Source organism: Mycteria americana, chromosome 4, assembly GCF_035582795.1.
Source record: "Mycteria americana isolate JAX WOST 10 ecotype Jacksonville Zoo and Gardens chromosome 4, USCA_MyAme_1.0, whole genome shotgun sequence".
Taxonomy (NCBI): Eukaryota; Metazoa; Chordata; class Aves; order Ciconiiformes; family Ciconiidae; genus Mycteria; species Mycteria americana.
The window spans coordinates 63,303,794-63,317,742 of NC_134368.1; the positions used below are offsets into that span (position 1 = coordinate 63,303,794).

Sequence of the window (13,949 nt, forward strand, 5' to 3'; positions counted from 1 at the left end):
CAACAGTCACTTAACAGGGTTGCAGAGATTTATGGCTTGCAAACAGCAATCTCTCCTGGCTGATTCGGTGCAAATGCATGTAGACTACTTCCTCCAAATATGCCCTCCATCTGGGTGATGGGCCCCAGGCAGGGGTATCCATGTGGTCAGGGGAGGATGTGTGTAGTCTGTAAGGGTTACAAGAGGGAACAGAAGAAGCAGAAGGGCACGGGCGATGAAACCAAAGAGCTTCATCAGGAAAACACCAGTGGTGGTGAGACGGGGAGGTAAAGGAACAGCCTCCTACAGTGGATAAAATGGAAATTTCAAAGTCCTGATATAAATTGACCATGCTATTTCTGTTGCAGGCTCTCCCCGGTGTTGTGAGCACTGCTACAAGCATCTGTGGTGCTGCAACAGCAAGCACTCTTCAACATCAGTCTTGCCAGTGAAGAGCAGAAGCCACAGTGCTTGAGAAACTGTGGCTGGATGAGATGCTAGAAAACAGCCTGCAGGCTCGCTCTGGATTAGCAGAGAGATGCCGCCAGGGACTCTCATCCTGCTTCTCGCCCCTTGATTTCCACCAAACAGCCAAGGCACACTTACTTCCAAAAACCATTACCCCCTTCTCAAGCGGCAGCCTGGACCGAAAAGGAGTAGAAACTGAACTTCTAATCATACTCCAGAGGCAGGAGGAGAGTGGCATTGCTATTTTTGTTTGTGGGTAAACCAGATGCCTCCAGGCTCCAGGACTGATGAATCCCTCAAAACAAAGACTAAATTTCCCAGGACTGAGGGCTTTGCTAGCCAGTGAGAAGGAAGATACTCGAGGGGAAGGATCGCTGCATCCCTCAGGTTCATGCAGCACCTTGCCCCTGCTGACTCAGCAATGGTGAGCAAGGACAGTAAGCACCGACACCTCTCAGCACTCTGCAAAAAGGATAGGTTCTGGGGAAAAGTACTGTGTCTTAGATTTAAAGCAATGATGATGAAGAAATGAGATTTCCACATTGGCAGATGATGGTCTCTGAACGATCACTGAGGGGAGCTCAGATTTAAACAGATGCGCGTCTTGCTCCACACCACAGTTGCACAGTGATGCACCAGAGCAAAGTGTCTGCAAGGACACTTTTCTTTAGTCCAATTATTTTTGAATTGTTTGGTGCTCAGAAAAAAAGAATGCAAAGTACTTTTATACCCAGGAATATTTCAGTGAGTTCCCTCTAGGCGTCTGCAGATCCATTCATGAACAAGGAAAGCAACCGCAGGCACCTTGGACAACCTGGAAGTCCACTGTGCTGAACCTGCCTACCTCAGTACCACAACAGGAACAAGAATAAAAGAAAAGTGATCTGACAAACTTGAAAATGTGTTTAAAAATTGCAGTGGTCATCACTAATTCCGCCTGCCAACTGTGTGTTCATAAAGCCACAACCTGCTAATTTAAAATTAAAAAATCCCCACACCATAAAACCACCTCTCTGAAAGACATGACATGAAAACTGACTGATTTCACCAGAGAAACTGGGGCACTGTTTGCTGCCAACTGTAAAAAGAAAACAAAATGGAAAGAAAACAGAGAAAGTATTTATTGTTTAATATCTTTAAGCCACAAGAAGAGCCATAGGTGTTACTCAGAGCAGGTAAGAAGCATTTAGACAGACTGTGATAGATCAGTTGATGGCGCCCTCTGAATACCCTATTAAGATGAGTAGAGGCGTTTCCACCTCTCCCAGAGCTTGGCTGCTTGCTATTTGTTTTATATGCAACATAAATTCAGCAGAAATCTGGCTGTCACGCCGGTCACATCAATCCATCAAGGAGTGAACAAGCATCTTGTGAAAGACTGACGCATGACAACAGTAGTGCTTCCATGGCCCAAATTTCCACCCGCTCTATGCTTTATCTAGGCACTGGCAGCAAAGGGTCAGCGTCGCAAATGGGCTACGATGAGCAGCAATTGCTCTTTGAAGTGTACCAGGGATAGGGTTTGAGATCCCTGGGGGAATCTTGACTTGATTTTCCTTTTTCCATTTTGCACTTTCCTTTTCTTTCTTTTTTCCTCCTCCTCTGCTTGTCTCTCCTTTTAATCACACCAGACTCTACGCTGTTTTCACTGCTGAATTGCCAAGTTATGTCCAGACCATGACACCCACCACCCCTGCAGACAGCTAAACTGAAGCATCTTCATCTTGCAACACTGAGACTCATCCGGCAGCCCCCGTCTCTGAGCAGAAATAGAAGATTTGGGGAGAGTGACCCAAACCTGACTCACTGCAGTCCTAACCTGCAGCTCCTGTCTTCTGGAGTGACAGTCTCCTACCAAAGGAAGAATTTCACCTTCTACTGTGTTTTCTAAATAACTGCTTCCTAAAAATGCAGGATAATACGGCCACCTGAAGATAATTTAAAACTTCACCCACCCTCCCTGCAACACACACAGTCATCCCTGCTGAGTTAACAGCACAGATACGATTTCAGCCTGGAAATCACAGCTTAATTATATTTTTTGGGTGGGTGGGAGGAATTTGATGGGAGATTTCATTTAGGAAACAATCAGGTCTCGGTTGGGTTAGAAATCAGGATATTAATGTTCTTCATTTTAATTTTCCTCTCTGACTCAGATTCCCACAGTTTGAATTTGAGCTCAATTTGTTCTGTTCATTATGAAGAAATCCACATGAATTTGACATTAAACTGATTATCTCTGAAAACAGTAGCAATAATTTCCCTTTTTCCTGTGTACGTTTCAGATTAAGTCTTTGTGGCTGATATAAAAACACAGGGGAGAAATAATAAAGCAAAGGGGAATCAAGTATTTATTCTGGAACACTACTTAGGAGCTGAGACATGCAACAACACTTAGGCATTTGGGAAGAACAACACTTAGACATTTGGGAAGAAAAAGCGAGGGGCAGGGACAAATGATACCCTCATTTCTATTTCCCATTTCAGCCCATTTGCATGGGAACAAACAGGGAGTGAATATGGCTTTCCTAGCCAGGAATAATATCTGGTGTGCCAATACTGGGGATCTTAGGGCTTTGTGATGACTGTTTGATGGGGTTTGCTGGCAAAGGCATGCTACCTCATGAACGGACCCTTAGGGCCACAAGGATGAATTCATATTTAAGACTCATCACCCTGCAGTAAGAGCTGCCAGAGGTCCTGGGCTCCAATCCTGCACCAGCTGTCAGGGTCCTGATGACCCAGATAGGCCTTAGTGGTCCCAATGAGACCCACAGGGGACCCGCACCCCCTGCCCTGGGCACTCAGTCCTTGCCTTGTGTCTGTCTCCTGGCTGGACCTTGGACCTGGGTTGTAGCCCAGTTTCCAGCCCTGTCTCTGCCAACATCTCCTGCTGCTCTGGGCTGGACCCTGGAGCTGGTTCATCCCCTCACCTTGTCCAGGGCTGTGGATGGCCCCTGCTACCAGCACCCAGCTCTGCCTGCTGGGCTTAAGCCCCTGTGGGACCATGCCCCGTCAGGGAGGGCATGGCTTGTACTTGACTCCCCCTCAGCTCCCAGCTCTTCTCCCTCATGAAACAGCTCTGCTCTTACAGCTCCCTGATGTTTCTTGTCCTTCAGACAAGTGGAGCAGCAATGTAGACCACAAAGAAATCCCTCCAGGAGACCTCTGTGGATAAGGGTGGGGGGAATGGTATGCAGTGCTTTGGGGGTGAAGGGACATAAAGCATATAGCCAAAAGACAAGAGGTGTACATACTCCTGTTTGTATAGCAAGACTATTAAACTTGCTGTCTAGTTTGTAAGCCAAGACTCAGAGCATTACACCAGGAGTACAGCACTTGACCCAACACAACAGACTTCTGAAGTAGTTTCTATTTTCAGAGAAATCTGGTGGCTTTACCCTTAGCCCATTTATTTCCCCAAAGAGAGAAAAACCATTAAGATACAGTAAGCGTTTGCCACGAATGAAGATATAGTTCTCCTTATCTGATAACTTGAATTGATATACATAGCTCCATCAGTGCATTTTCCTATAACAAAGCACTGCCTCATACCAGTGACAAACTCTTCTTTGCCTCTGCTGTTCTCAAGACTCACCAAAACAAGGAACACTCCTTTCTTTAACAGATAACTTCCATTTTTCCTCTGGAAAAAAAAAATATCACCCCCCCGCAACTTCCAACTTGAAAACCTGAAGGGTAACAAAGTACTATATAGTTCATGATGATTTTTTTCTCTCCCATTTGTCTCATATCCAAAGAGAGACAGTAATTACTGTATTACCTCTCACCTAAGACATGGATAAAAATAGGCTGGAGTCGCACTGCTGTTTCATGCTATGACTGCTTGGTTGCAAAGCTGTCTGAGCTATCCAAATGCTTTTTGACAGTAATGCTCCGAAGGTGCAAACAGACCTGTCCCTCGTGCTCCTGAGGTGGCCACTTGGATGTACCCAAAGCTCGGGCCCGTGCTGTACCATCAGAGCCCAACAGTGCTCATGCTTACAGCGGTCCCCTGCAATCTGCTCTTCTTGCCATCAGCACTGTGCTGAGAGACATCCCAATTTCCCTTGCTGGCTCCATTCGCGGGTACAGCACAGGTCCATGATTAGATTACCAAAGGACAAGTACAGCAGAACTGGAATAACAGTAATGCTGTTAATTGATTTTAATCTCTAGCTCTTTTTAAAAACTGGCCTTAGCCCACATACCAAAAAGCATACTTTCAGCTGGAATAAACAGGATAAAGTGTGAAATATCTGGGGCCTCATGCAGTTGGGATTACTGTTGATGTCAGGTGTATTTTCCTAGCAGAACTGACCACCTGCTGCTTTGGAGATGCTAACTCCCAAAGAAATGTTTTAACCTCCATTTTGCAGATACTTCTGTCTAGCAGAAAAGAAAAAAACCTAACAACAAGTATTGTGCCTGCCTGCATGAAAGAGGGAGGATGCCCCTGTATAATAGTACAACTTTTTAAAGTCACTTAAGTGTCCCACCTAAAAGGCTTCCCTTCCAAGACAGTTATCAAGCTGCTTCTGTAGTCAGTGGAGAGATTCAGGCCCTTTGGGTGATTCATCTCATCCGATGTTACACAAGGAAAATAGCTGGATGAAATCTGCTTTGAAGATGCCTCCCCCGGCAGTTCATTTCCCAACTGACCTTTAAATCACAGGCACATCTAGTAACAGGCTCTCGCCACACTGGGATGAAGATTGCCCACTTGAAACCTCTTCACAGCTTTCCCAATTTATGGTCATACGCCCTTCTTTGCATGGAAAAAAGAGCCTAAACTGAAAAAGGAGAGATACCTTTCTTCTGCTGACAAGCCCAGAAGACCCTGTTTGCTAAAGCATTTCCCTTTGTAGCCACAGCTGCATCAGAGAGCAAGTTAACTTCTGCGTTAACTAAAGGAGTGAACATTTCATGCATAACACATTTTGGTATGCTGCTGAGACGGAGCGATGGATGGCCAAGGGAAACAGTGGTTCTTGCTGTAACCTTTGTGCAACAACCGATCCGCGTCTAAATTAGCCCCAGAGAAGCCTGGCTGTAGCTCTCCAGTCTTTGATGCAAAGACAGAGAGAGATGCAAGGGCAACACGTGGATAAATCAGGCATTTGCAGTAACGGCATCTTATAGCTGTCTTTATCAATGAATCTTGAGCGCAAAGTGAAAATATCCTGGCACAAAACCCACCAGAGTGGGTTGAGGGAGAAAAGTACATCTCCATGTTAACTATACTGCCTTCCCCTTTGCACTGATTTGCGTGATATCTATAACGTTCAGAGAACTGAATCGTATACCTCTAGTTCCCCAGCACTCAGTAGTCAATATTACTTAACAGCACAGTCAAAATCCTTCAAGCCTATCCTCAGGCAAAACTCACTCGAAAATCAGTGGGAATTCTGGGTGAATAAAGACTGAATAAAAACCAAAGTCCCAACTCAATTCTCAGTTGAACTTTGCAGTCCAACCATCAGAACTGGAAATACTTCTGATTTTCACCATCATGAGAGAACAGCTGGGCCCAGTAACCCCAATTCTACCCCCCCCTTAATTCCAGCATCAACTGGGCAGATACACAAAACAGAATTTGGCATCTGGTTGCTCAAGGCAACCATAAAGCAATTGTACTGGAGGAGAAAGAAACCAATCTCTGAGGCTCTTTTTCTGGTATTCCCTTACTGTCATTTTCCTGCAACTCCCTGAAAAAGACTTTTTTTTAAAAAAGCTGTTAGGATTTTCTCCTGTGCCAGGCACCACATTTTGTTTGGCATATACGTTTCTGATAGCCCTTCCGCAGATGTCTATAAAGTTCACATCAGTCAGTTCTTCAAACTAGGTATATTAACATCCATGCAGACAATTTTGTTCCAAGCAGTTTTTTCTTATGTCTATGCTCCGCTGTTCATTTTAGCTTCTGTAAAGATGACAGTATTGCTACATACACAGGACAATCAGGACTCCTGTGATGCTTAACACAGGCTGTACAGTGCTGTAATGGCCCATTTTCACTGTCAGCAATGAGGCCTGACACCTCAGCAGCTTCTGGCACTAGCAGTTTGCTGAGGGAAAGGGGAGATTTCTTTTCAACTTCATTTCATTTATCTTTTTTGCTTTTCCTAACTCCCTTCCAGAAATGACATTTCTTGAAAATGCATGTGTAAAAATAAAGAAAGAAAAGGAAAAAAAAGGCAACAACCACCACAAAACATCCTCCCAGTTATCACTGTAACATTTCTTATGTAGGAGAATAGGGTCCAGTGCTGTTCAAGGTGAGGAGGAAGGGGGAGGGAGGTAAAGGGGCAACACATTTCAGACTCCTTAAAGCCATCACAAGAGTTAGAGATATGAAAAATAGTTTATAATTACCTCTGTTGAGTGAAGCTGAACTGTTTATATCTCCAGTAATAAAGGAAGACTCGGACTGCTTTCGAACTGTGTCATTCCACATCCTACGAATCCGGCTCTGAAGAGGGATTGAACCACAGCAGGTAATGAATTTTTAGCAGCTGCACATAGGTTTCTTTCTGCCTCATTAAAGATGGCTATTGGCATGTCTAGCTCAGGATAAGACTTGTTTCTAGCCAGCTGTAAGCACGCGGTTGCTGTTTTGCTATAGCCCGCCTCGTGCATGCCAGACCCTGCCTGCCTAACTTCATAACACAAACGCCTATCTCAAAGAAGAAGGGCATAATTGGATTGCTTACATCTTAATTAAAAAAAGCAACAGAAATCATATACGACAGAAACCCAGACCCATGCGAACTACAGATTTACCAATATAGCACCAAATAACTGAAAAATAACTTACATACAGAAGCACACATGCTTCCCGTACTATCTCAGATAGCTTGTGTCTTATTTTTTGTGAAGTGTAACAGAAGACTTGATCTGTGTCTTGGTGTCCCTGAATGAATGGATATTTTCTATAGCTACTATCCATCTTGGGGAAGATCGGGGGAAAAAAAATCCCCCACAAATGAATGACTTCTGTTCCCCTACTGAAAAATCTGTGATGGTTTTGCCATCTGTGGTATAGCTTCTGCTGCTGGGGAAACAGCATCCCAAATATGTTGGCCTTCTGTTTTGTTTCTCAAATATGCTGTGGAGTATCTGCCTCTGTGGCTTTTATACCACTATCTCGCTCCTCCCCAACTAGACCTTGCAAAAGATAAAAAAAATCAGCCTATATGCATCTTGTGAGCAGTTCAACCACAATCCCTGTGTGAACATGACTGGGGAACCCAGGTGTCCAGGGGAAACTCTCCCTCACCTCACCTCTCAGAGTATGATGGACGTGTCCCGTGGCTGCATAAAAGTGGTGCTAGGCGGTCTGGGGGATGGGGAAGGTTGGTTCCCACTGTGACAGACCATGTTTTTCTAATTGCTAAAAATCCTGTGCTTCCCGTAGTGGGATCTTGGCCATGCAAGATCTTCCAGGGCTTACTCATGTGGTCACAGCTGAAAAGTGCCTCCTAGCCTACTCATTAACTCTGTAGTAATGGCACCTCCTAATGAGGCATTAGCCCTCTATAAATGGAAGTACAATGTGACACGAGGCCCATGCACTTTTACAGCAATTATTTTTCACCTGGACATTTAATCTATTGTATTTCTCTGACACGAAACATTGTGGATTAATTATTCTGTTTCCTAAGTGCTTTTCAGAGAAAAAAAAGGATCTTAGGAGTTTTCCTCCTCATGGACTTCTCTATTCAAAAGTTAAGAGTCAGATGCTTTCAACAACTCAGACTGATCTCCATCCGCTCTCCATCACCCGTGTGAGGTTTCTCCTGCCTATGATAGGTCTCAGACACTTCCATCCTTCCAAGGAAAAGTTCTGCAGGCAAAATAATCTTCCTTGGTCCCTCAGACCTCACCTGCCATGAGGGGACTGCTGCCAGGAGACTCAGTTCACCCTCAAAAGGGCTTGTTTTCTTGTGCTGAGACTGCCAAGAGGGAGGGCCCATTAAAGCCAACTCTTCTTGGAGAGGAGGGCACCTACGCAGTAGCTAAGTTATGTAAAACCAAAGGCTTTCAAATCAGCCACCTAAATGTTGCTAGATATAGTGAGTTTTGGACATTATTGATTATTGTGGGATTTGATGGCCTACTGGAGAGAGGCTCCATATTCTATTGCTGTTATTTGCCCTGCATAACATCCAGACCTATGTAAATGCCAAAGTGGAGCTCTTGGATGACATCTTGGAAATCGCTGAAAATAAATAATAATTTGCTCCAAAACATAAATCGCAAATTAGGTTTTCCTGGGAGGTTATAAACTCTTACTTGCTGCATGTCTTTCATAATTTAATAGTGGAACTGTCATGTATAATTACTTCCATTAGTAATACTGAATAAATTTGTGTTTGGTTTCTATTGATTAAGAAGTAAGCTTCTTCATTTTATATGAACTGTTTGCCCATAAATCTGCATCTGTATGTACAAGTTAGTTTCAAAATTACTAAGTGCACAAACTACACAAAACCTGAATTTTGAAGTGACCAAAGCATAACAAATCCAGTAACTTCGTAAAATAATCTGACCCCAATGGATTCTCCTAAGAGGTCTATAAACTAAGTCAAATTGAATGAGACAAGGAATTGATCAAACCACCAAATGCCAGAAAGCAAGCCCTTTCACTGTGAAGGCTATTGCAAGACTCTTGTACTCTTTTTTTAGCAAGAAAAATACTTGGTTGTTATAGCATCATTCCTGTTCGTGGCAATAGAGGTGAAAACAACCTTCAGCTCGTGACTAAAGGATGTACTGGGATGTAGCATAACTGACAAAATGTTCCCAGCTCCTGATTCCCATGGAGAGTGGGCAGGACAGCTCAGGTGATGACCCCCCACCTGCCTCTGGAGGCAAATGTGGACTTCTTATTCTCATCATAAATATTTAGAAGGTTCTTGGGGAAGCACTAATTGCCATCACATCCCAAGGGAAGCCATTGTGTTGAATTCAGGTCCAGGAGGGAGGGAAATCTTTGCGGGTGCACTGGGGAGAGCTCTAAGGCAGCTCCGTTGGTATTGAGAGGAGCTTTCCTCCCAGCATAGATGTGAAGGGTACCAGCGCGGTGGTGCAAAGCATTGGGGCATAGATAAGAAGCACAGGTTACCTGTGAGCCTGTGGAATATCTTCCAGGTGTCCGTGACCCCGAAGTTTTTCCTGAGCCGATAGAGCTCTCTGTACTTTTCCCACTACAGCAATGTGTGCGCAGGCATTTTCCATACTCTTTACGTACCTAGCCAAGGAAAGAGCAATGGTGGTTAGTGGGCAGCTCCTCCTCCAACCCACCTCTTTCCAATTCTCAACACGGCCCCTGATTTTTCCTCAGTGGTTCATTAAAACAATAGCTGTTGCAGTATGCGGGGAAGAAGCCTATTACACCTTGCAGCTGGATGCTCTTGATATATGAGCTCACTGTTTATGATGGCGTATGGGACTGCTTTTATGCAGCAAAGCTGCTCGTTGACACCAATCGGTTGTAGCTTCCTCTGAGGCACATCAAAGGAGCATGGGAGAAACTACAGATACACTATTTATGACTGAAAATTAATATCCTCATAGATTTGATATAAACTAGCATATTGGCTCATCAAGGTACTAAAAGTTATTGCTTCTGGCAGGGGACTAAGAAGAAAAATTCCAAAAGAAACATATAAGAGCTATTGATTTTTTTTTTAATTATTTCTTGCAGTCAAATTGAAACTCGAGGAAACTGTAGAGCCACCAGCCCTAGAGATTATATTCCCAGTGCACAGGGGTGGTTGGAGCCTGCTTTCTCACAGCACTGTGCAAGCCAGTCACGTTTTAAATGGGCATCGCAGTCAAACTGGGCCAACTCCTTGCCTGTAGTGAAGCCATGCCACCTCCTTTGCTTCAGGGGAACTACGCTGACTTGTGCCAGGGCAGGATCTAAGCTTTGGCTAGCTTCAGGTGTGATTTTTTATGGGCAGCAATATCCAGAAACCAGATGGGACAAGACTGAAAATGAGCAGACTGTACTGAAAAGCCAAAAGCAGGTCACGTTGGCCACTGATGAAAAACAGCGCAAAAAAGCCCATGCATGTCCAAAACACCAGTTGAGGTTCCTTGGAGCACATGGTTAGCTGTGAAATTTTGCCAGACTATCTATGAGCATTTCAAAACTCTGTGAAACAACTGTTTAAATAACAAATTAAAGCTTTTTCATTAGGCTCTTCCTTAAGCACTTAAGACAAACACAATACCACGAGTGCCCAATATGCTCGAGTGCCTAATCAATCCTTTGCTGAGAGAAAATAATTCAATTGCTTTAATTAGCCACCCACTGCTTGCTTCTCTGCAGCTTTTTGCTGATTTTCTAGTCCATGATAGATAGGAAAAGAAAGGATTTTTTGGTTTGTTTTTTCTGCTCTCAAATAACTCCTCCCTCAGCTCTTGGGTCAGAGATGCATCCACCCCACAGCAAGGTACCAGCTGCATTCTCCTTTCTTCTATGCAGCAATAAATCACGAGTGATCCCACAGTCATCAGTGATGGTTTAAGGGTGTAGACTGGCTTGAGACAGAAAAGAGAATGGTTCTTCCATGCCGAGTGAGCACCTCAGTAGCCAAGGAGGCTGCAGTACCACGCTGGGATGCTGGGTTAGGGACTGACCCTTTGCAAGGTGCATTGGAGGTGAGAGTATGGACCAGTGAGAACGGTGCACAAATTCAAACTCCTCGTCAAAGAGGTACCTGCAGGTTTCATTAGCGATGGTGATGCTTCCTACATTCTTATTGTCATCTTGCCAGGAAACTTTCTTGCTGAAAGTTTTGAGATCATTGGCGGGCAGTTGCATCTACATAAAGCTTTTAAGCTTTTTAAGATGCACAAATTTGAGATGAAATGACAAGGACAAAACTCTGAATCCCAAAAGTCTTCCTTTGGTTTCAAGAATGACATTTTTGCACAACTCTGCAGATCCTTCCAGAGGCATCACTCGCAGAGCTCACTTGCTACAATGAATTTTGCTTATGTTTTCATAGGTCAGATCTCTCTTCTCTGTAAAGGAAAATGTGGGTAACACAGGAGCAAGCCCAGGGCTCTCAGATGGAGAACAGACCTCAACATGGGCCTGACTTAGGCCAATAAGCCATTTCACCAAAAGCCACTGGTTACACTGAGAAACTGGGACCCAGATGTATCCATGTATAAACTCTTCCCTATGTTTCTATTGGATAAAGAAACTGCCCTTTGAAACCAAGATGTACATAAAAAATTATCAGCAGACATGCACAGAATTGGAGAGCTCTGCACTACTGAACTTCAGTGGAGAATAAAATGGTTCTTAAAAATATTTATTACTAATTGTCAGAGGCTGTAAGTTTGATCTACATATACACATAGAGATTTTTATTTTGATTTTTTTTCCCCCAGAGTTTACCTAAGTTACTCCACTGTTATCTTGCAAATGTTAATTGGGGCATACTTCAAGTTCCACCAAGAAACACTTACTTACTGCTTGCTTTGAGGAAGATTTCCAAAAGCCCATGTTAGGACCAAGCAATACAAAGGCTAATGAACTGCTGCAGAGCACAAGTCCTTCAGTTCAGTTCTTAAAAAAGCGGAGGAAGCAGCCCCTGTTACATACCATCAACCCATACATGCTACTATAGAAAGAGGTGATTTCCTGCAGGGACAGCAAATGAGGATGTAAAGCTCCATTTTGCTGCAAGCATGCAGCCATGCGAGGACCCTCTGGATGCTCGTGGAGTTGCTCCTGTCTTACACTGGCATATGGGAAAGGAGAATCTGGCCGATAGCAGGCAAAGCCCTTTTAAAGGTTCGCTACCGTAAAGCCCTGCAAACTGTCAGCTGCCTTCTCCCTTGCCTCCGATGCGCTTGTCGCCAGCGCCCTGGCTGCTGAAATGCCACTGCCACATATCTTTGTTATCACCTCATTCCCCTGCATCTTGCCTGTTTCCAGTCTAAATGCCACCCTTATTAGGTGCATGGAGATAAATCTGTGTGAGACGAATTCAGGGTACACAGATGATGTTATGCTGCGGTTGTTAGGCAACAAAACACCCTGTTACCACCTCTTTTGCTGCTGGGAACCATCTGTCTTACCTTTTTCTGGAGGACACAATGGAAAATGAATATAAACATTCCCTGCAGAGAATTGAATATGGTGAAGAGATACGCCATGATGACTGTGCTTTCATTAATATACATGAGTCCAAACGCCCAGGTCAGTCCTAATAGGCAGAGTAGGGCTATTGCACCTATAACCCAGGACCTGTTAAGAGAAACAAAAAAAAAAGAAAGGGATTGTTTTTTCATCTACAAAAGAAGGCACACATCTACAAGCAGGAAGACTTTGCCCATGGTTTTAGCAAAAAGAAAATAGCATATCAAAATGAGTCGTAGGGAGTTTTGTCGTCAAGCTGGATGCAGTTTAAGAATCTTCAAGCTTGAGGAAATATACGGAAATGGAAATGTTATGAGCATAGAAATTTATCATAATCAAAGCACTATGTTTCGTTTCTTTTTTTTTTCATGTAAAAGCAGTGTGTATGTAAATGACATGTAGATGCTATTTCTGCAAATGGCAGGAAAAGAAAATAAACCAACCAAAATAAATAACAACTCCGAATGTCACTTTTTTAGTGTCCACTGGTTTCACTGGGGCAGGAGTGCCAGCTGGATTAGCTTCTTTACGCTTAACACCAAGACACATGTATTGCTGCATTTTAGCTAGTCTCCCATATGCCTGTAAGCCAGATAAACAACTACAAGCAGGTGGGCAAGCCCTCACCACTTGCCAGATCAGCTCTGCACCAGGAGGCTTTCTGTGATGCTGCTTCACATTTCTTCCACCCTGCGATGAGGGGAAATATATATACACGTATAGGCGCTCACACACCATGTTTGCTAAAACAGTAGCTGCTGCCACACTTCTCCTCGGAGAAAAGGAGGGACAGTCCTTCTTCACATTGGCTGCAAAACTAAGATTATCACTTGCTCCACCCTGGGAGGGAAGCGGGAGTAGGGCTGCAGCCACTGCTTGGCCCCAAACGTTCAAGCAAATAAGGGTAGCCTGCAGTTTCTGCTTACTTTCTCCCGGTGACTTTCTGCTTGGACAGACAGAGCTGGGGACATGGGACAGCTGCTGCATGTTATTTTTTTCAGTGCACTTTCAGGAAAGCTGGAAGCTCTGCTGGGATGGCAGGAGAAGTATTCGATGTTACCCTGCTAAATAACATTTAGTCATCTGCTAAATTAACTTCTCAGAGACTGATCTTCCAATAAGAGGACATGAGATGAAGTGTGACAAGCAGGATAGGAACTAGGTCCTGCTCCTAGCCATCTCCCTAGTTTCCACATGCTAAATTACCTACAGCTTTAAAGGCATTGCTGCTGCACAGGGAAGGGAGTCAACTTCTAGCTGGGAAGCACAGCAGGAAGTGCGTAGCAAGCAGCACCATGAGCATCCCTTTGCCCTTTCCCTCAAGGCCTTGATTTTC

At 44.1% G+C, this 13,949-nt stretch overlaps 1 protein-coding gene across 1 annotated transcript in view; it reads right to left on the minus strand.

Moving 5' to 3' along the window:
• The window catches only part of ADGRL3 (adhesion G protein-coupled receptor L3), a 516,043-nt gene that overhangs the window by 14,588 nt on the left and 487,506 nt on the right, over nucleotides 1–13,949 (minus strand). The window contains exons 20-22 of the mRNA XM_075500809.1: nucleotides 12,553–12,721; nucleotides 9,575–9,700; nucleotides 6,823–6,919 (exon numbers count right to left, since the gene is read on the minus strand). Coding sequence (XP_075356924.1) covers nucleotides 6,823–6,919; nucleotides 9,575–9,700; nucleotides 12,553–12,721 — 392 coding nt within the window. The remainder of the gene's footprint in view (nucleotides 1–6,822; nucleotides 6,920–9,574; nucleotides 9,701–12,552; nucleotides 12,722–13,949) is intronic.